Genomic DNA, 20,980 nt, shown 5'->3' with positions numbered 1-20,980 from the left:
GGGGCCTCAAACCCACCTTTCTTCCTGGGTAGCAAGCGACCGTGAAAGCAGCAGGGATTGTGGAATTCCTCTCCTCGTGGGGCACTGTTGAGCCCTCACCCTTTGCAGTGGGGTAGCTTGGGGAACGTTAACTGCTGTGGCGGCACAGTGCATAAAGGGAGACATGGTTGAGCATAGAGGCCTGGCAAAAGTAAGTTCTCTGAGCTTTGCATTACTGAACATGGTTCTTCTGGGAAGTCTGACCCAGTGGTACCTTCCTGCAGCATTGGACTCCCTTGTGCTTTGGCCCTGTTTCATCTTCACTGTTTTCAAGGATTCCTCACCCCCTCTTGCCGGGGTTGAGGTTCTGGGAGGTTCTGGTTTGCATCCATCAAGTACAGAGCAGCTCATGCTGTGTTTCTCTTCTCGCAGCGGGTTCAGGCTCCATGCAGGGTCCTCAGACGCCTCAGTCCACCAGCAGCTCCATGGCAGAAGGAGGAGATTTAAAGCCGCCAACTCCAGCGTCTACGCCACACAGTCAGATGCCCCCTTTGCCAGGCATCAGGTATGAAGCCACTGCAGCCACTTGCACGAGGGTGCCTGTGAGGTTGCCTCCAGATCACTACCCATTGGGGCTCCAACGCCTTGCTCATCTGTTAATGGTTCACAGAAACATTGCTGACTCCAGCTCTCTGTGTCATTTTTGCTTAGGAGATTGTGACTGGGGAGGGTGTTGCAGAAGAATATATGTGGTGAAGAATCCTGCATCATGGACTTCTATAACCTTGGGTTTGTGGGTTTGGGGTGTTTTTTTGTTTGTTTTTGAATCAGAAGCAACTCAGTGGGCCTTCAGGATGCCTTTGCAGATGGCAGCGATCCCACGTTCCAGAAGCGGAACTCCATGACTCCAAATCCAGGTTACCAGCCCAGTATGAATACCTCTGACATGATGGGTCGCATGTCTTATGAGCCAAATAAAGATCCTTACAGCAGTATGAGGAAAGGTGAGGAAGTCTTTGCCTGCTCCTCTTCTTTTTTTTCCGTGAGTGCTAATCCCTGTATCTGTCTGCATGCTGGAACGTGTTGTCAGAGTATTTAGACCTTTTGCTTGCCCTTCTTCCCATGGAAGAAGGAATTTGTCTCTAGATTTGGTGTTGACATGATATGTTGATCCTCCTTTCAATCTTTCAGCCCCGGGAAGCGATCCCTTCATGTCCTCAGGGCAGGGCCCCAACACTGGTATGGGTGACCCTTACAATCGTGCTGCTGGTCCAGGGATGGGTAACATGGCCATGGGACAGCGGCAACACTATTCCTACGGAGGTCCTTACGACAGAGTGAGGTGAGTGCTTCAAACCAGTGTGAACCTGGTTTGCTTAACACCTATGAAGTGGTGGCCTCATTGCTACAGAGATTTCCCTGACCTTCCTTTTCCATTTGAAATTAAATGAACGTGTGGGTTTTTTTCCCCCCTTTCTCTTGGTTCCCGTGTAGGACGGAGCCTGGCATGGGACCTGAAGGCAATATGGCTACTGGAACTCCGCAGCCGAACATCATGCCTTCCACCCCTGAGTCGGGAATGTACTCGCCCAGCCGCTACCCCCAGCAGCAGCAGCAAAGGTCCGTGTAGGGTATTGCCACAAAGCTCTTTTTTTCACTTTTGAGACCATTTAAAAGGAAATACGCTTCTGATGAGATGAGTAACACATCTGTTTCTTCCTCAGACATGATTCCTATGGCAATCAGTTCTCCACTCAAGGCACGTCTTCAGGCAACCCTTTCCCTAGCCAGCAAACTACCATGTATCAGCAGCAGGTAAGTTATCAGGAAGCTTCCAGTTTAGGTGACAGAAGGAGTTTTACCTATGTGAGGTGTGAGAAGCAGAGGATAAAAACTCTCGGGGTGGTGGGTTTGCTTTATGGACGTGTAGCGGTTAGAATGAAGTACCTTTTCCAGGTATTTATCTCTTGCTAGTTCTGGTGAGCTCTTCCACATGGATCATTCCATGCAACCTCCTGAGCCTGCAGGCAACAGCTTCAGAGCTGCCTCCGCTCCCCTGTCGCCCTTCTGCTCTTCCTACTCAGAGCTTTCATTTGGGCAGAGTTTGAATACACATCTCTTTCTATAGTCCATATATATCGCTTGCTCTTTGTATCGGTGCCAAGACCCATAACATTTTCCTGATAATTCTGAGCCCTCTGGTTGAAGAGAGTATAGAGAGGGCACTTGCAGAGCTGTGCTAAGAATAATTCCAACTGCTCCGCAGTTTGGCTCTGCAACCAGAGCCCTGAGCCAAGAGTTCAAGTTACTCTGGTACTTGTCATCTCTAAAGTCCTAGAGCTCCATCTGAAGCCAGTCGTGACAGCAGAGTTTCTGAATCGACTGGGTAGTAGTAGGAACACAGACCCCTGGAGGCAAGAGGGATCCGTGTTTTAATTCTGTCTCGGCAATTGACTCGAGCAGTTGTTTCAGCAATTTTCTCCATTGGCACTGAAAAGGAATAGAGGAAGAGATCAGATCGTGCTCCGTTCAGTGATGTGCTTTGCAATCCAGATTAGTTTGCGGTGAGAGTACAGTAGGGCTAAGCTTTTTCTGCAGGAAAGTCCTTTCTGTGGGCAGATTTCTGCCCCCAAGGCATCCTTGTGGAATCCACAAGGAAGCTTTGCAGCCTGACTCAAGGAATTGGCCTCCCTCTGTGGAATTCAAAGGCTTGACCTAACTTCCGATGGGATATACCTTAAAAAAAGGGGAGTGGGAGGAAAATACGTGGTCCTGGGAGGAAAATACGTGGTCCTGTGGTGTGGAGGTGTTCTCTGGCTCTGTGCAGATCTACCCGCTGGGTGGGATCGCTGCTTTCTAACCAACCGCCTCTTCTTGCTGCTGATGAGCTTGTTTTCCCTCGTAGAATTACAAGCGACCGATGGACGGCAGCTACGGCCCGCCGGCCAAGCGGCACGAGGGGGACATGTACAGCGTGCCGTACAGCGGCGGGCAGGGCCAGGCGCAGGCGCAGCTGCCGCCGGCGCAGGCGCAGCCGGCCGGCCAGCCGCCGAGCGCGCAGCCCGCGCCGCAGCAGGACTTGTACAACCAGTACGGGAGCAGCTACCCCGGCGCCGACCGGCGCGCTGCCGGCGGCCCGCAGAACCAGTTCCCGTTTCAGTTTGGCCGAGACCGGGTGTCGGCCGCGCCGGGCTCCGGCGCGCAGCAGAACATGCCCCCCCAGATGATGGGGGCGCCCCTGCAGTCGGCTCCGGAGGGCCCGCAGCAGGGCGCCATGTGGCAGGGGCGCAACGAGCTGGGTTACAGCTATCCAAACCGGCAGAGCGCTGGCTCTGCGCCCCAGGGGCCCGCCTATCACGGAGTGTCTCGAACGGATGAAATGCTGCACTCGGATCAGAGGGTAAACCACGAGGGACCATGGCCTGCCCACGGGAACCGGCAGCCTCCTTACGGTTCCTCTGCCCCTGTCCCTGCCATGACCAGGCCCCCCCAGTCTAACTACCAGACATCCCCCAGCATGCAGAATCACATTCCTCAGGTATCCAGCCCAGCACCTCTGCCCAGACCTCTGGAGAACCGCACTTCTCCTAGCAAGTCTCCATTCCTGCACTCGGGGATGAAGATGCAGAAGGCAGGACCGCCAGTCCCCGCCTCGCATATAACACCAGCAGCTGTACAGCCTCCCGTCATACGACGAGACATCACCTTCCCTCCGGGATCGGTAGAAGCGACGCAGCCCGTGTTGAAGCAGCGAAGGCGGCTGACAGCAAAAGATATTGGTAAGAGGAAGCTCCTGCTGCTTTGCGTGTGTCCATCAAGAGGTGCTGCTGCTGCCCTTTGGTAGAGCCTTGGGCTCTGGCTCTGGAAGGACTTTATTTTTGCGGGGTAGTTGCCTTTTTAGCTACAGTACCTGTGTTCGGTGCAGTCGGTAGAGAGATTGCTGGTACGGGCAGTTCATACAAACTCCTAAACGAGGTTCTGCTCTTCATGGGACCAGCAAGCGGTATCGAGTATCTCCTTTTTAGTTTTTAACTCCAGGAGCTGCAAGTGTCGTGTGTTTATGTTACAGGAACTCCTGAAGCCTGGAGAGTGATGATGTCTCTGAAGTCTGGGCTGCTGGCTGAGAGTACGTGGGCCTTAGATACCATAAACATCCTGCTCTATGATGACAACAGCATAATGACCTTCAACCTCAGCCAGGTGGGTGCAGATGCTCTGCGACACTGGTCTTTGAAGTGCTAATTTCACATAGTTCTCTCAGCAAGGGAACAGAAAGCAGCTCGTGCCCTTACAGGGCCAGACTTCCAGGCATCCCCGCACCTGCGGAGTGTGCCGGGCCAGGAGAGCACGGGCCCTGGGGGGCACACGCTGCCCTGTGTAATTCCTGGTGTTTATTGGCATGTGAGCACGTGTCGTCCCCTCTCTGGCAACATGAATTGCCCCTAACACCCAAGGAACTCAGGGTGAGAAGGCTGAACTGGCCGCTGTGGGTGCTGCAAAAGGCTGGAGGCTGCTTGTGTTGCCCCGGGCGCCCCTGGCTCTGACTTTACTGAGGGTGGGATGCTGGTCTGGAGAGGCAAAACTTCCTGAAATGCTGCCCCACAGGGACGGGACGTGCGAAAGTGCCCCACGGTGCTTTAAAGGCTCTTGTGCTTAGGACGGCCCTTCGGCTTGCTGTATATTAGCTAGAGAGGAGATGTGACCAAGAGCAGAGGTGCATTTGCAGAGGGGTGTGTTTGTGTGTGCTGGGGATTGGAAAAACAGTGCCTGTTTTTCCCTTTGTCAGAGGATAGTAAACTCACTTCTGCAAATGCGGTTTATTGCCAGTGTAAGAAGGACATGTTAAGTAACAGTACTGCATGAACTCGTAGTCCTTCAGACCTTGTTTTCCTGTTGCTCGTGCCGGCCAAAGTTGGATCCTGATCACTCTTCCCTTCCTCCTCCTGCTGTTCTTCTCCTTCCTTATAGCTGCCGGGTTTGCTGGAGCTCCTTGTGGAGTATTTCCGACGTTGCCTGATCGAGATCTTTGGAATCCTGAAGGAATACGAGGTAGGAGACCCAGCTCAGAGAACACTACTGGATCCCGGAAGGTTCTGCAGGGCTTCAAGTCCCCTTCATGAAGAAGGGGATGAAGATGACGAACCACAGCGCCTGGACTGCGAGGTGGAAGAGGAGGGTGAGGAAGAGGAGGAGGCTGCCTTTGCGAGCAAGGACAAAGCACCTCTCGAGAGCAGCGAGGAGAAACTAGTTAGCAAATTTGACAAGCTTCCAGTCAAGGTCGTGCAGAAAAATGACCCATTTGTGGTGGATTATTCAGACAAGCTGGGGCGAGTGCAGGAGTTCGACAGTGGCCTGCTGCACTGGCGGATCGGTGGCGGAGACACCACTGAACACATTCAGACCCACTTTGAGAGCAAGACGGAGCTCCTGTTCACTCACAAACGAGCTTCCTGCAACTTTGTCTTGAGGAAACGCTCAGCGGCTGAGAGCAATACAAGCACTAGGGAAGGAGAGGCCACCGTGTCCGACAGCTCCTCGGAGAAGAGGATAACGGCCACCATGGACGACATGCTTTCTGCACGGCCTGGCTCCCTGGCGGATGAAGAGGAAGAAACAAGAGCTTCGGAAAGCGCAAAGGAAAGCGGCAAGTTTCCATTCGGCATTAGTCCAGCTCAGAGCCACCGAAATATCAAAATCTTGGAGGACGAGCCTCACAGTAAAGACGAGACGCCCCTCTGCACCCTCCTAGACTGGCAGGACTCTCTGGCGAAGCGCTGCGTCTGCGTCTCCAACATCATCAGGAGTTTATCATTCGTGCCGGGCAATGACTTTGAAATGTCCAAACACCCCGGGCTGCTGCTGATTCTAGGGAAACTGATTCTCTTGCACCACAAGCACCCAGAGCGCAAACAGGCCCCCCTGACGTATGAGAAAGAGGAGGAGCAAGACCAAGGGGTGAGCTGCAACAAGGTGGAGTGGTGGTGGGACTGCTTGGAGATGCTGCGTGAAAACACACTGGTCACGTTGGCCAACATTTCTGGCCAGCTGGACCTCTCCCCTTACCCGGAAAGCATCTGTTTGCCTATCCTGGATGGACTCCTCCACTGGGCAGTATGTCCGTCGGCGGAGGCGCAGGATCCCTTCCCAACGCTGGGGCCGAGTGCCGTCCTCTCCCCTCAGAGACTGGTTTTGGAAACGCTCAGCAAGCTCAGCATCCAGGACAACAACGTGGATTTGATTCTCGCAACCCCTCCCTTCAGCCGCTTGGAGAAGCTCTACAGCACCATGGTGCGTTTCCTCAGTGACAGAAAGAACCCCGTGTGCCGGGAGATGGCCGTGGTACTACTAGCCAACTTGGCGCAGGGGGATAGCCTGGCAGCGCGAGCCATTGCCGTGCAGAAGGGCAGCATTGGCAACTTGCTGGGTTTCTTGGAGGACAGCCTGGCCGCCACGCAGTTCCAGCAGAGCCAGGCTGGCTTGATGCACATGCAGAACCCGCCCTTCGAGTCGACGAGCGTGGACATGATGCGCCGAGCCGCGCGGGCGCTGCTTGCCCTGGCCAAGGTGGACGAGAACCACTCGGAGTTCACGCTATACGAGTCGCGGCTGTTGGACATCTCTGTGTCGCCTTTGATGAACTCTTTGGTTTCACAAGTTATTTGTGACGTACTGTTTTTAATTGGCCAGTCATGACAGCTGTGGGATCCGAGACCCTGTGTGCGTGTGCGTGAGTGGAGAACTTAGAAACTGACTGTTGCCCTTTATTTATGCAAAACCACCTCAGAATCCACTGTCTGCCCTGCGCTGTCCCACTTCTCCCTGGGGGAAAGACGTCCCCGGTTCCTCTCCCCTTCCCCTGCCCTTTGAATTTGTCCCGAACCCCCTATTAAAGGAGACAAAGTTCTGTCTGCATAGAAGACTTTTTTTTATTTTAACCAAAGTTACTGTCGTTTACAGTGAGTTTGGGGAAAAAACGACTTGCCGTGTTATCACATTGACAGGCGCCACTTTCATAACTGTTTTTAATGGTAAACGCTGAAGGACAAAAGTGACTGCTGAACTGTGTGGTTTATCGTTGTACATTCACAATCTTGCAGGAACCAAGAAGTTACCGGTTGTGAACAGACCTTGTCCAAGGGAGGCCTGTGCAGTAGCGTGTAGAACTTCATGTACTGTACACCTTAAACTGTAAACATACTGTAATAACGTCTCACATGAAAAAAAAGAAAAAAGAAAAAAAAAAGCTGGATCAGCAACAAGCTGTAGTTTTTAAAAATGTTTTTAGTTAATGTTGAGGAGAAAAAAAAAAAAAAAAGGCTTTTCCCCCAAAGTATCATGTGTGAACCTACAACACCCTGACCTCTTTCTCTCTTCCTCCTTGATTGTATGAATAACCCTGAGATCACCTCTTAGAACTGGTTTTAACCTTTAGCTGCAGCCTGAACGCTGCCACGTGTGTATATATATATGACGTTGTACATTGCACATACCCTAAGATTCCTTGCAGTTTTGTCCCCCTCTCCCTGCCCCTTTCTAGTATGACGAGTTAACGAGTTGATGACCTGCAAAAGCGAGACACAATTATTTAATCTCTTGCCAGACATCCCTCCCTGGAGGATGCTGTACAGGTCTCTGTGTATAAAGTCATTGCTGTCTCAGCAGCCAATCAACTTATAGTTTATTTTTCCTGTTTTTTGTTTTCTTTCTAATCGAGGTGTGAAAAAGTTCTAGGTTCAGTTGAAGTTCCTGATGAAGAAACACAATTGAGATTTTTCAGTGATGAATTCTGCATATTTGTATTTCAGACAATGTAGCTAAAAACTTGATGTAAATTCCTCCCTTTTTTCCTTTTTTGGCTTAATGAATATCATTTATTCAGTATGAAATCTTTATACTATATGTTCCACGTGTTAAGAATAAATGTACATTAAATCTTGGTAAGATGTTTGTAAGGGTTTTTTTTGTTTGTTTGTTCAGCAGAATTGAGCGTTAAGTTCAGTGCTGTCAGGGGTATATAGAGGTAATGTGCTAGCGCAGCTCCTGTCCATGGAGCGTGCTGCTCTCAGAGGTCCTACCCAGGACAGCAGCTTATTTGGCAGCCATTGAGGATAACAATTCCGCTTTTTTTTTTCCTAAAAACCTTGTAGCAACGTAGTCTGGTTTTCTGGGTTTAATTCTGCTTGTTTTGGCAATGAGGTTTCCACTTGAGCACTGCTTTCACCCAGGGTGGATTTACAGCATACAATGAAGCTCTGGCCAGGAACCATCAGTGTTTGGTTCGCAGGGTGGAGAGAGATGTCTTCTAGGAGGCAGGTGCTTCCCTTTCAGCCCTAAAACAGAAAGAAAAATCATTCCCTTAACGTTTGTCACATTTTCTTGGAACTATCACACGGCCTCTGACTTCCTCCAAAGGACGGGGTTTTTCCAGCCGACAAATTTCTCGCATCCTTCAGCAAATGGCCCAAATTCCATCTCTTTTGTATGAAAATCAGCCCATTTTTGGGGGGTTAGTAGGGGCTTAGTAGGGGGAGGATTTTATTTAGCTCCAGGATTTATCTGCAAGTTCCAGTAGACGCAGATAGGGTAGAATTGGGCCAAGCTCCTTCAAGCAAGAGCCAAAAGAGGAAACTTCAAGGGAAGGATCATTCTGCTCAAAAAAAAAAAAAAACCTTGGCTCGTGCCCCTGGGGAGCATCCGCTTCCCAGAGCCCCTGCAGCATTCCTGCAACTTCCTCTTTCTAGGAGGAATTGTGCCGGAATGAAGCTGATGTGATTCTCAAATGGCTGTTGATCAGCAGAAAATGTTAGGAACTCAATGATTTTAAAAAATATATAGATTAAAAAAAATAGATTTATTTTTTTTTTCCTAACTGGCCACAGGCGAGTCTTCAAACTTTTTTTTTTTTTTTAAGTTGGAAATGATGCTGGTTTTTCCTTGGCCTTTAGGAAGGACAGCTGAAAAGCGACCAGGTGCTGGGGTAAGAGCGCGACTGAACTTTATTTACCATTCTGGGACGGTGTCACTGATTTAAAAGCAGCTCCTCATGCTGCAGTCCTGCATACTAGGATCTCTAGTTAAACTCTGGGTTTGAATTATATCTAGATCCGTAACTTTTTAATTTTATTTGCAGTAAGAACTTCAAGAGCAGCGTTGGAAAGGGCGCTCCGTGTTCGTGTCAGGGTAAATTTAATAATAGGCGACTGCTGCATCGGCGAGGGAGAGGCTAGTCAGACGTGCTAAAACGACCCGGTGTGCCGGTATTTGTACAACAGGATACAACGTGGCCCCTTAGGGCTGCGCCCTGCCTGGCACCTCCAGAACCAGATTTTTTCCTTAAAACGCCTCGCTTTGAGGCAGGAAGCGCTTTCGCCCCGTTCCTGCCCTCAACAAAGATGGCGCCGCACCATTCCCCTCCCCCGCTCTACCCGCCACGTGACACATGGCGGCGCCGGAAAGGGCGGGCCCGGAAGTGGGCGGGGCGGCGGGATGGAGCCCGCGCGGGCCTCGCGCAACGGGCGCTCCGGTGGGGGAGGGGCAGCGCCCGGCGCGACCCCGCCCCGCCCCCCCGCGCGGGGGCCCGGAGCCGCCCGCGGCCCCGCGCATGCGCCCTGGGCGCCCTGCTGAGGGGCGGGGCGGGGCGGGGCGAGCGCCTCGTGGCCCCCGTTGGGGGGGTCAGCGGCACCCCCACTCCCCCCGGCGGGCCCCGCACCCCCCTTTGGGTGGCGCCCCCCGCCCCGCGGGGCTCAGCGCGGCTCCAGGTGCCCCGGGGGGCAGAACCCCCCGCTGGGTGCCGGGGGCGGCCGCGAGAGCCCCGGGGAGACCCAGGAGGAGCCCGCGGGCCCCTGGGGGTCCCGCGTCTCTCCCACCCCCACCGCTGAAGACCGCACCCCGATTTTCCCCCTTTCTGGTGGGAGATTCGGCAGCAAGAGTGAAGAACGGCAGGAATCGACCGCATCCATGAGCCCCGTGGGGTGGGATTCGCCTGGAGAAGTGTTTCCTCTTGGCACTCTGAATAAAAAAACTGATCTGAGGGAGGAGGAGGAGGAGGAGGAAGGGCTGGGTGTCTGTCTGTCTATGTATCTATTTATTTATATGTTTATTTACCTAGATGCAGTGCCAGATGTTCCAGCCAGCCCGCTGGAAAGGCCTGGCTAAGGAAAGGCGCCCTGGAAAGGTTGGGTTCCCCGGGCCCGGTAGCTCCGGGCGCTGCGGGACGGCGGCGCGCTCCCCTGGGGCCTCGTGAGCGGCTCCGATGGAGGCGCCCGCCACCGCCAGCCTTGGGCTGGAGCCCTCGGGGCTCCCCGTGCCCCTGGGCCCCACGGGGCGCCGAATGTTAGTCTGTTAACAAACACGCAAGCGGTAATCGTGTCCAGCCTTGAAAATGCTCTTGCTGAGCATTACAAACGTTTCAATAAGCACCGGAGACAGCGAGTTGTCCGTCGCTGGCGTCTCCTCGCAGAAGCTCCTGCGGGCACGGAGCGGGCTTTGCGCGGGGGGTTCTTGTGGCCCCTTTCCACACATTAAAGCACGCAGGGAACCAGGCTCTTCCGCAGCAGCTCCCACGCGGGCTCCGTCGCAGCGCTTGCTCTCAAAACGCTCCCATTTCTCAACTCCGTTCTGTTCACATCCACCCTGAAGCCGCATCAGGATTTCTGCCTACAGAGCGGCAGCCAAAGCTGGGCGAGACTGAACGGCCCTGGCCCTGTGCTGGAGCCGGGCTGCCCGAGCCGCAGAAATGGTGCTAAACAACGAGATTTCTGCAGTTCGCTTTTCTCTTTGGGGTGCTGGTCAGAGCAGCTTCTCAGCTGTGCTTTGAGCATCTCCTTAATCGAACGGCAGATTGCAGCGAGGCCAAGCAATGCCTAAACCATTGCACTGTGTGTGCAGCGGGAACAGGCTTCCCAACAGGAATCCCGTGGCATAACCGGGAAGCGATTGCCATGGCGAGGGAAGAAATGTCTTTGCAACGGGCGTCTGCTGCCCTCGGCTGGCAGCCGGGCCCTGCTGCACATTTACTCCATTCTCATTTGCCCTGGCGTGACAATTTATCCTGCAGCCTCCTCGCTCCCGTTTGTGGCCTTTTTGCTAGCGGAGGGCGAGCAAGAAAGAATATCTGCAAGCAAAGGGGTGGCTGGGAGCGCAGAACACGGACAGGATTGTTCCCTTCATTAATAAGACTTCACATCTTTTCCCGTGGAGATATTTTTAACTCAATTCTGCCTTTTTATGCCTTTTTTTTTTTTTTTTTTTTTTTTTTTTTTTGGTGTGTATGTGTGTGTGTACGTTCTTATAAGTGCTTTTTAAAGCAGCACTTTTCGAGGCTTTTGGTGTAAGACATATTGGAGCTCTGTGTCACCCCACGTTCTCTGTTGGAATGAGGCTGGTGGGTTGCCGCTCTGTAGACTTTGCTGCTCTCCGTGACAAGGTGTGCTGCGTCGTGACAGGAACAGGCTGCTCAAAGCCATTTGATGTGAGCCTTCTTGGCATATTCATGTTACACTTTTTCAGTGCTTTTTAAAAAAATATTTAAAGTGCTTGGACTTTTTTTTTTTGTTTCTTTTATAAGATTTGCAGCTGTGAATGTGCTTTAATAGAATTTACAGCTGGACTGAAGTATCTCCTCTCTTAAAATAACACAGCAGCTTTTTGATTCAGTAGAGTGTGCCTCCCACCAGTTGCTTTGCAGCTATGAATGCTGCGGAGCGAGAGCAGAATGGGAGCAAAACCTGAAGCCTTGCATGTGGCAAAATAGGAAGCATAACCCTGTAGGTAAGGACTGGGGCCATAAATGAGTATTTTGGGGTCTTGCTTTTTGTTTTACCCATGACTTCCTTTATTCTCCATGCAGTTTTTAACCTGGCAGCTCCTCATTTTGCCTTGCCTGCGAAATGGGGACAGGGAGATCTCGGAGCTCTCTTATATCCTTAGGTGGTCACTTGTGAAACATTTTGAGATCTTTATATATTCAAGCCAGCCTGGATTAGAAGGGTGGTGGGTAGGAAACGGTGCAGGATGCGGTGTCACTGGAACCTCAACCTGAAAGGCAGTTGGCGGCTGGGGAAGCAGTGGCAGAAACATGTTATCACTAAAAGCAGCACAGCAGAATGTGGCTCTGGGCCAGCAGTAGCTGCTCCCAAGGTGTCAGTCCCGAGTGTAAAGAAAGGAAAGCAGCGAGACTGCTCAAGGTAGCTAAATCTCCCAGGTAGGGTTTGCAGGGAAGGCCTAGAAAGCAGCCACCTTAGCATATGTCATTTCCCTGACAGGCAGACGCCTTCAGTTTGGGGGCCGGGACCTCCAGGCTCTGTTTAACCTCCTGATCCCAGGCCTGGCTGAGCCGGGCGTTTGCCACCTGCTCCTGGAGCGGCTTTTGGGAGGCCTCTCGTGCTGGGACGCGGAGCACGTGCTCATCGCCGAGCGAGGCTGCGCGCACGAGCACAGCTTTGCCGTCTTCCCAGTGTTCCCCCGAGCGTCCGCGCCGCCGCAGATGTTGTCCTGTGGTCCCCGCCGAGGCGGCTGCGTTTGCGGAGCCGCCTGCTGCTCTCCTTAATTCTCTCCTACGATGAGGGTGCATCCTAGCTAGCACTTGGCTTTTTATGCTAACGGCCTCATAAATCCAGCCGCCCCGAGCTGAGAGGTGGTTCGTTCCAAGTGCAGTAAATCCTCGCACCATGAAGTAGGGCTGTTATTTCACTGCTCTTTATCAGTGACCTGTTTTGGGCCGAGAGACTGACCCTTCCATTCTGCAAAACCAGGGTTGGTCGCGGACAGGCCCCAGGGGCCTCGTGTGGACCTCCGTGCACTCTGCAAGTGCTCGGGTGGTCTCCACGGGCCCTAGGCAGCCTTCGACAGGCTCCACGGAGACCCGAGTGGGCTCTATGGGCGCTGTGAGGGCTTCCACAGAGCCCATACGTGCCCTGGCTGGCTCTGCGGGCCCTGTGTGGACCTCCATGGGCTCCATATGGACTCAGACGGGCCGTACAGGCCCCGTGAGGGCCTCTGGGGGCTCTACAGGCTCCATCTGGACCCTCATGGCCTCTGTACTGGCCCCAACGGGATTTCCAGGCCCCATGATGGCCTCCATGGGGCCCATACAGGCCTGAGCAGGCGCTACAGGCCCCACAAGGACTTCTGAAGGCTTCCTATGAGCCCAGATGGGCCCTACAGGCCTTGTGTGGCCCTTCGCTGGCTCTGTAAAGCCCCAGACTGGGTCTTGGGGCCCTGTGCTGCCCTCTGCAGGCTCCGGTCAGTCACAGATGGGCTCTATGGGCCCTGTGAGAACCTCTGTGGGCTCCACAAAGTCCAGAGTGATCTCTGCGGGCCCTGGTTGGACCCTCGCAGGCTCCAGGTCCAGGTCCGCTCTGTGGGTCCCATATGCTCCTCCACAGAGCCTGTCCAGGCCTCACTTGGCTCAGCAAGCTTTGTGGGGACCTGCATGGGCTCTGTATGGGCCCAGTGGGCTCTATGGACTCCATGAGAGCTTCCACATAGCCTATATGAGCCCTGGCAGGCTCTACAGACCTCACGTGGACCTTCAAAAGCTCTGTACTGGACTGGGCATGCTCTAAAGGCCCTGCGAGGGCCTCCACTGGACCTGGGTGGTCTTTATATGCCCCATGCAGACCTTCATGGGGGCCCTATGGGGCCTGTGCAGACCTCGGCAGGTATTGTATGGGTCTTAAAAGGCTCTGCAGACTCCAGGCAGATCTTGATGGGATCCGTGTGGATCCAGGAGGGCTCTGTAGGTCCCAGGAGTCCCTCTGAGGGCTCCATTAAAGTCTGGAGGTGCCCTGTGGTCAATTGTCCGCGGGCTCTGTTCAGGCTTTACGGACCCATGAGGGCATCCGTGGAGACCATACCGGCCCTGGCAGGCTCTACAGTCCCCGTGATGGCCTCTGGGGAGCCAATATGTACCCTAGCAGGCTCTATGGGCCCTGTGTGGACCTGAATGGACTCTGCACAGGCCCAGATGGGCTCTCCAGGCCCCATGAGGGCCTCCGCAGGGCTCGTACAGGCCTGAGCGGGCACTACAGGCCCCACAAGGACTTCTGAAGGCTTCCTGTGAGCCCACATGGGCTCTGGGTGCCCACACGGGCTCTACAGGCTCAGTGAGTGTCCCTGCAGAGGCCGTACAGGTCCCGGTGGGGTCTGCGGCTCTTGGCATAGCCAAACAGGCTCTGTACCCATGCAGAAGACTCCTGTGAGGCATGCCATTTGCAGCGGGCATGTGAAGGGTGTCAGGGAAGGAGCCCGCAGCCTCCCCAGGGCCAGCTGCGCACGGAGGCCCGAGGCGGCCACTTGAAAGCCCACATGTCCTCAGTGGCCATGTGCACATGGATGCCCAGGAAGGCCACATTAATGCAGGCAGGGCCCCCAAGGCCACGTGGACACGGAGGCCTGAAGTAGCCACACAAATGACCCCAGGGGCCACGTGTGCACGGAGGTCTGTGGAGGCCGCAGCAATGATCACCTTGTGATCATGGAGATGGCGGCTGGCCGCACAAATGACCTCAGGGTCTGTGTGCCAGGTGGCCCAGGGAGGCCCAGGGAGGCCGCATGAAAGTCTGCACGTCCTCCGTTTCTTTGTGCACACGGAGGCCCGGGGAGGCTCCATGGAGGCCCGGGGAGACCCCGTGAAAGCCCGCAGTGCCCCCAGTGCCGCATGGGCATGGAGGCCCGTGGAGGCCACACAAAAGTCAGGAGGCCCCCCCCGGTGCACAGCTATCCCGCAAGGCAACAGGAATTCCTGCAGCGCCCCTGAGCCGCTTTCCCAGGGAGGCCTCGAGAGGCTGCAGGAAATCCCTCAGGGACCCGGAGGCCACCTTTCCATGGAGGTTCGGGAAAGCCGCACGGAAGCCCGCAGGAACCCCATGGCTGTGTGCGCACGGAGCCCCTGCCAGGCTGCACAATCCTCGGAAGGCCCCAGGGTCCTCCTTTTCCCTGGAAGCGGTGCTTGGGAAGCTCTTTTTGGTGCAGCCCCTCTCAGAGGATCCTGCACGCGTGACGCCCGCGCAGCCTCACGCCAGGCCCGAGGCAGCCGCAGCCCTGGATGGAAGTGCCCAGGGCGATGTCTCCTTTCCTGGCACGGGGAGAGGAGGAAGGAGGAGAGGAAGGATGCTCGGCACCGCGCAGCCAATGGGCTGGCTCGGCTCCGTTGCCATGGCCATGGTTGTGAGGCGGAGCAGGGGGATATAAGGGGATCCGAGCCCCCCCTCTGACAGGGTGAGCTGGTCCAGGAGCTCCAGGCATGGGGAAGAGCCGCCGCTGAGGCCAGTTCCCTCTTGGGAGACCCCGGGGCACGATCTGCTTAAATGCTCCTTAAGGTAACGGCGCCGGGGGCCCTGCGCCGGGCGTGGGAGATGCCGGGGAAGCAGCGAGGAGGGGCAGGGGGATGTCGGCGTGTGCCGGGCTTCGGGGCGCCACGGAGGGCTCCAGCCACCCGCCTGTCCCCCGCTGAGCCCTCGCGCCACCTCTCCCCAGGGGTGTCCCTCGGGGCCCGCGGCAGCTCCGCGTGCCCCAGCGCAGCACCGAGACACCCGCCAGGGAGGCTCTGCCGCCGGGGAGCAGCTTGGGCACGAGGCAATAACCCATTTAGCAGCTCCTTGTTGCTGTGCCCAGGCAGCGCTGGCTGCTGCTCACCGGAGTCTTTGGGAAGGCCCGGAGGAATTGCACTCCTTTCCCATGGATAAACCCCTGCGAGCTCCGCAGCCCGGTGTTCTCCCATTCCCCAGCTCTAGGGGTTGCTCTTGGTGCTTGCTCGATGCACGGTGACACACGGGCGCTCTGGTTTTCTCCTCGTCCCTACCCGAAGTTGGGTTATTGGGGTGCAGTTGTTTCCTGACAGCTCATGCTGGGCCTTCAGCTCCCTGCATTACAGGATGGGCCACATCCAAGCGAAGAGCTTGTCCAAACTACCCTGCTAAGTGTGTGAGCCAGGAAATATCTGCATAGCCTTAATTGTCCCTTTGCTGTGCACAGTCACGGCACCTGCCTGAGCCGGAACCACAGCCTGATCCGGGCGGCTCCAGGCTGGCCCGGTAGCGATGCCTCCCTTAGTGGGGACTTGGGTGCCTGGGAGAGTGGGACGGGGCACCCTTATCCATTTGGAACCCACGGGGGTGCTTCACCCCGCTCGACATGCTGCACGCGGGCTGCAGCGTGGAGGGCTGTGTTCTGCTGTGTGCAGACCACTGGCTTCACCATGGAGTTGTCTTTCCTGTTGACTGTGTTGGTGCCCAAACTGCTGCTGGAGATGGGGCTCCTGGGGACCAAGGGCGAGCTCCGGGGTGCTGCGAGGCACCTTCCTGCCCTGGGGATGAGGCACTGGAAGGGCCCCCCGCAGGAAGGGGCCCTTTGCTGTGGAGCTGATTTGGAGGGGACACACAAGGGCCCCGCTGCTCCCTGAGTGTCTCCTCATGCCCTGCTTCTAATACTGCCTTTCTGTCCCCAGGGTGTTGCATGCCTAGGAACTACACCCTGCTTGAGGAGGTTTTAAACTAGCGGCACTACATTTTGGCCATGAATGGTTACTTGGATGAGTCCGACTTTGTGCTGGTGGAGGAGGGCTTCACCCCCAGAGACCTCCTGGAGAACCTGCTCGTGGAGCCGTGCCACACGGTAGGGGCTGCGCAGTCCCCGGGGGCCTGCAGCCGTCACCCCCTCCCCGCAGCTGCTCACAGAGGGGTGACCGTCCTTGTCCTAGGGCGAGCAGGGAGCCTTCTTCATGGCCGACCTGGGCGACGTGGTGAGGAGACACCTGCGCTTCCACCAGGCCCTGCCCCGCGTGACGACCTTCTTCCCCGTGAAGTGCAACAGCAGCAGGGGAGTGCTAGGGCTGCTGGCCGAGCTGGGGGCCGGCTTCGCCTGCGCCAACAAGGTAGCGCTGCAGGAGGGCAGCTCCGGCTCCGCGTCCTTGCGCCAAACCCACCCGTGTTTCCCAGTGTCCTCTCCCTCTTCCCAGCTGAGGTTTAGGGTGGCGGGAGTCTCCCCCTCCCGGCACAGCCTGGAAATGCCCATCCCAATTGTCCACCCGTTGGATGTTTGTTCCCTTGGACCGTGGCTTCTCTCCGTGTGACCTGTGCCCTGGCTGGCCAGCCTGGCTTGTGGCAGGGCACATCCCTCTTTTCCCGCAGCTGTCACCTCTTGGTGGCTTTACAGCTTAGCACAAAGCTCATTGCTTGTCATTAGCTCACAGCCACGTTCCCAGGGAGAATCCCAAGTTAAACCACTTACTTGTGTGTAATTAAATAGGAGGTGCTACCAAGGGGAGAAAGTGCAGGGGGAGAGCGAGGGGTCCTTACGGAGGAGGCCACCATTGCAGCCTTATGCCTTTCGCTGCCCCTCGCAGGGGCGACAGGCACCAAACCACCCCTGCTAACTTGTCCCACCGGTTTCCTCTCCTCTTGGTCTTGTGCCGCTTGCAAACATCTTCCTGCCGCCCACCACAGCCACGGCAAAGTCCACAGCCCTGGAGCGGGATGCGGAGCAGCACTGGGCCCAGCAGGCTGTCCGCAAGCACATGCTGTTTCTCTGCAGGCAGAGATCGCCCAGGTTCGAAGCATCGGTGTTCCAGCTGAGAAGATCTTCTACAGCAACCCCTGCAAGCAGGTCGCCCACATCAAGTACGCTGCCAGCCACGGCGTGCAGCTGATGACCTTCGACAACGAGGTGGAGCTAAACAAGGTGGCGCGGAGCCACCCTCATGCCAGGTACGTGTTGATGCCAGCCCTGGCAGCACCATTGGAGCTAGGTGTTGAGGTGGGAGCTGGGAAGGTACCTGAGGTTCAAGGAAGGTGCCAAGATGCCCCAATGTAGCGTCTCTTCACTCTGCAGGATGCTGCTGGGTATCGCTGCTGACTTCAACCCCTCTCCCCATCCGAGTGTGACGTTTGGGGCCACCCTCATGTCCTGCCAGCGCCTGCTAGAGATGGCAAAGGAGCAGGCTGTGGAGGTCGTCGGCATCAGGTACAGCACTTGTCTGTTTGTCCCCTGTCGTGCAGCTCCGCGGGGAGCTCTGTCACGCTGGAGCCGGTCGGGGTTCGGGGAGTCTCACAGGGCTGCAGGGACTAGGTGGAGGCAGGGACCTGGGGGGATCCACCCTCACTGGGGCCAATTTGGGACAGGTTTGGCTTGCAGGCCCCTGGGGTCAGTCTGGCAGGAGGGAAGCACAGAGCTGCCTTGCTAGAAGGCGGATGTGTGAGTATCCCCCGGCGCCAGTCCCCTCGCTGCTGTCCCTGAGGATGGCGAGCCGTGCTGAACAGGGCCTCTGCCTTCAGCTTCCACCTCGGGAGCCACTGCCTGGACCCCCAGGCCTTCACTCAGGCTGTAGGCGAAGCCCAGCTCGTGTTTGAGATGGGCACAGAGCTGGGCTACAGGATGCACGTCCTGGACATCGGCGGGGGATTCCCTGGTCCCGAGGACACCAGAGCGCGGTTCGAAGAGGTATTTGCCTCCCGATGCTGGCACTTGGCATGCAGAGAGCGAGGCCAGAGGGGCCCTGGTGTCATCATGGGGCCTGGCTGGGCTAAGTGAAAGGGAACGTGTCCTCCCTACGCAGACCGCCGCTGCCATAAACTCTGCCCTGGACTTGTATTTCCCGGAGGGCTGCGGGGTGGAGGTTGTGGCGAGACCAGGGCGCTACTACGTCAGCTCGGCCTTCACCTTTGCAGCCAGCGTCACTGCCAAGGAAGAGCTTCCACCGGGCCAGCCTGGCTCAGAGGGTAGGTGGGAGAGTAGGACGGGCCTTCCCATGTGTCCTTGCCCCGCTGAGCCTTCTCCTTGCTCCCCACAGAGGAAGAGTCTGGCAGCAAGAAGAGCATCGTGTATCACCTCAGCGACGGCATCTACGGCTCCTTTAGCTGTGTCCTCTTTGACAGCCCATGCCCCAGGCCTCTCCTGCACAAGGTGAGGAGCTGGCCCAGCTTGGGAAGCGCCCAGCCAGACCCCACGGCCCCCCTGCTCTCCCGGCATGGTGGCCAACACTGAGGTCCGTGACAGGGGAGCAGAGGCTGGGAAGCTGCATGGGAGCGTTGTTAGCCATCAACAAGGGGAACATCTCAAATGAAACCTCCGACTGTAGCCAGTGGCTCCACGTGCCTGTTGGCTTTTGAGGTCAGGCATTTCAGACCATGGGCTCTGGTCCTTTCTGGATCTGCTGCTTGTCGACCAGCCCAAGCCAATACCTGGCATTAGCGTGACCCAAACCAACCTGTCCCATTCCACGGCCTGTGTTTCCGCCTCCCATTCAGGTCACGCTGCCAAGACAATCCGTAGCCCCTCCAGATTCGGGGCCAGGTTCTTGCCTGGTATGAAGCAACACGGCTCCATCTCTTCCCTGCAGAAGCCTTGTCCTGACCACCCATCGTACAGCAGCAGCCTCCGGGGTCCCCCAGGACCCGCCGAGGACCGGATCGCGGACGGCTTGGAGCTTCCGGAGCTGCAGGTCGGGGACTGGCTCATTTTCGAGGACATGGGTGCCTACACTATCACGGCGGCGTCCCCGCTCGGAGGGTGTCCCCAGCCACGGATCAGCTATGCCATGTCCCGCGTGGCCTGGTAAGAGACAGCCCTGCCCTCCGGCTGAGCTGGGAGCAGGGATTGAGGTGTCAACTGAGCCCCAAACCAGGCTCCCGCATCCAGGAAGACGGTCTGGGCTGAGTCTCTGGCACCTGGAGATTCAGGATAAAGCCTCACAGTGTCTAAATCCCGGAAGATTTTTGGGCAGTTTTCCCCAGGAGATGCTGGGGGCAGCTCAGCTCCGGCCCTGTGCCTGGGGCTGTCGTGGCGCGAGAGCCTCCGAGCTGCATCCTGCAGCGCTCCGCAGGAGACTCATCCCGTACCGTGTTCTGCACTTCTAGGGAAGCCGTCCAGCTCTTCCACGGCAAGCCGTCCCGAGCGGAAGAGGAGCGGGAGAACGTGTGCACGCCGCTGTCCTGCGGCTGGGAGAGCGCCGAGACGCTCTGCATGGCCCCTGCCGTCCCCGCCACTGGCATCATCTGAGCGGCACCGGGGACCCGGGGTCCCGCACCCCCCGTTCTGCTCCTGCGGGACCCACAGGGCCCAGTTCTGTGTACACGACATAAATCCCGTTGCTCCCGCCTGTGTGGTGCTGCTGTGGTGACGTTTGCCTGGGGGGACTTGGGCTCATTTTTGGAGGAATCGTCACAAACGGTGACTGCGCGGTTTGGGTTTTGGTGCAAAGGCGGCCGAGTGCCAGCTGCGGTACCTGGTATTAGCGGGGCTTTAACTGGGTATTAACGGGGTTTGGGACATGGGGGTCATCCAACATGTGCGGGGAGGCCCCAGGGTGCTGGGGACACAGTGGGGACCCTGGGATTTCGAGCAGCTGCGGAAAGAGAGGATGGCTGGGAGGGAGCAGGACACTGGGTAGGGACATGGGGACCTCGAGGAAAGCAAAGTGTGGACACTTGCACGAGGACACTGGGTGGCACTGAGGACACTGGGGAAGGGACCCTGGGGGTACAGGGGCAGGAGTACTAGGTGGCGCCAGGCGACACTGGGGAAGCGACACTGGGTGGCACTGGGGTTCACTGAGCAGGGCACAGTGGGGACATTCGAGCCAGGGCACTGGCAGGCACGGGGGAAGGGACACTGGGTGGCACTGGGGGACACTGGGGAAGCGACACTGGGTGGCACTGGGGTTCACTGAGCGAGGCACAGTGGGGACATTTGATCCAGGGCACTGGCAGACGCGGGGGGAGGGACACTGGGTGGCACTGGGGGACACTGGGAAGGCCGCAGTGGGGACATTCGATCCAGGGCACTGGCAGACGCCGGGGAAGGGACACTGGGTGGCACTGGGGGACACTGGGGGACACTGGGAAGGGCGCAGTGGGGGCATTCGAGCCAGGGCACTGGCAGACGCGGGGAAGGGACACTGGGGGACACTGGGGAAGCGACACTGGGTGGCACTGGGACGGGCGCCCTTGGCAGCACCCCAGCACTTTGGGAAGGCGGCACTCGGGCCGGGGGGGCCGCGGGGAAG

The 20,980-nt window shown here is 56.8% G+C and overlaps 2 protein-coding genes across 4 annotated transcripts in view; both read left to right on the top strand.

Annotated features, from left to right (window-relative positions):
• The window catches only part of ARID1A (AT-rich interaction domain 1A), a 53,978-nt gene extending 46,310 nt beyond the window's left edge, over nucleotides 1-7,668 (top strand). The window contains exons 13-20 of the mRNA XM_026043361.1: nucleotides 412-544; nucleotides 811-983; nucleotides 1,171-1,321; nucleotides 1,474-1,599; nucleotides 1,704-1,794; nucleotides 2,885-3,758; nucleotides 4,049-4,179; nucleotides 4,948-7,668. Coding sequence (XP_025899146.1) covers nucleotides 412-544; nucleotides 811-983; nucleotides 1,171-1,321; nucleotides 1,474-1,599; nucleotides 1,704-1,794; nucleotides 2,885-3,758; nucleotides 4,049-4,179; nucleotides 4,948-6,672 — 3,404 coding nt within the window. The 3' untranslated portion in view covers nucleotides 6,673-7,668. The remainder of the gene's footprint in view (nucleotides 1-411; nucleotides 545-810; nucleotides 984-1,170; nucleotides 1,322-1,473; nucleotides 1,600-1,703; nucleotides 1,795-2,884; nucleotides 3,759-4,048; nucleotides 4,180-4,947) is intronic.
• Nucleotides 7,669-16,430: 8,762 nt separating this feature from the next.
• On the top strand, nucleotides 16,431-20,012 carry AZIN2 (antizyme inhibitor 2). Of its 3 annotated transcripts, none has more exons than XM_026043367.1 (9): nucleotides 16,431-16,593; nucleotides 16,679-16,852; nucleotides 17,512-17,684; nucleotides 17,809-17,940; nucleotides 18,252-18,417; nucleotides 18,533-18,695; nucleotides 18,767-18,879; nucleotides 19,316-19,530; nucleotides 19,833-20,012. In XM_026043367.1, exons 1-9 carry the CDS (start codon nucleotides 16,495-16,497, stop codon nucleotides 19,972-19,974), a joined length of 1,377 nt encoding a protein of 458 aa, XP_025899152.1. In that variant the 5' UTR covers nucleotides 16,431-16,494; the 3' UTR covers nucleotides 19,975-20,012. The 3 variants fall into 3 exon arrangements, with proteins under 3 accessions (XP_025899152.1, XP_025899151.1, XP_025899150.1); XM_026043366.1 differs by having other exon boundaries at nucleotides 16,431-16,599; XM_026043365.1 differs by having other exon boundaries at nucleotides 16,431-16,617.
• Nucleotides 20,013-20,980: the final 968 nt, after the last annotated feature.

Source organism: Nothoprocta perdicaria, unplaced genomic scaffold (assembly GCF_003342845.1).
Source record: "Nothoprocta perdicaria isolate Ctin4 unplaced genomic scaffold, notPer1 scaffold_33, whole genome shotgun sequence".
Lineage (NCBI taxonomy): Eukaryota > Metazoa > Chordata > Aves > Tinamiformes > Tinamidae > Nothoprocta > Nothoprocta perdicaria.
The sequence above is the reverse complement of the archived record's forward strand: the minus strand, read 5'-3'. Positions and strand labels throughout refer to the sequence as shown.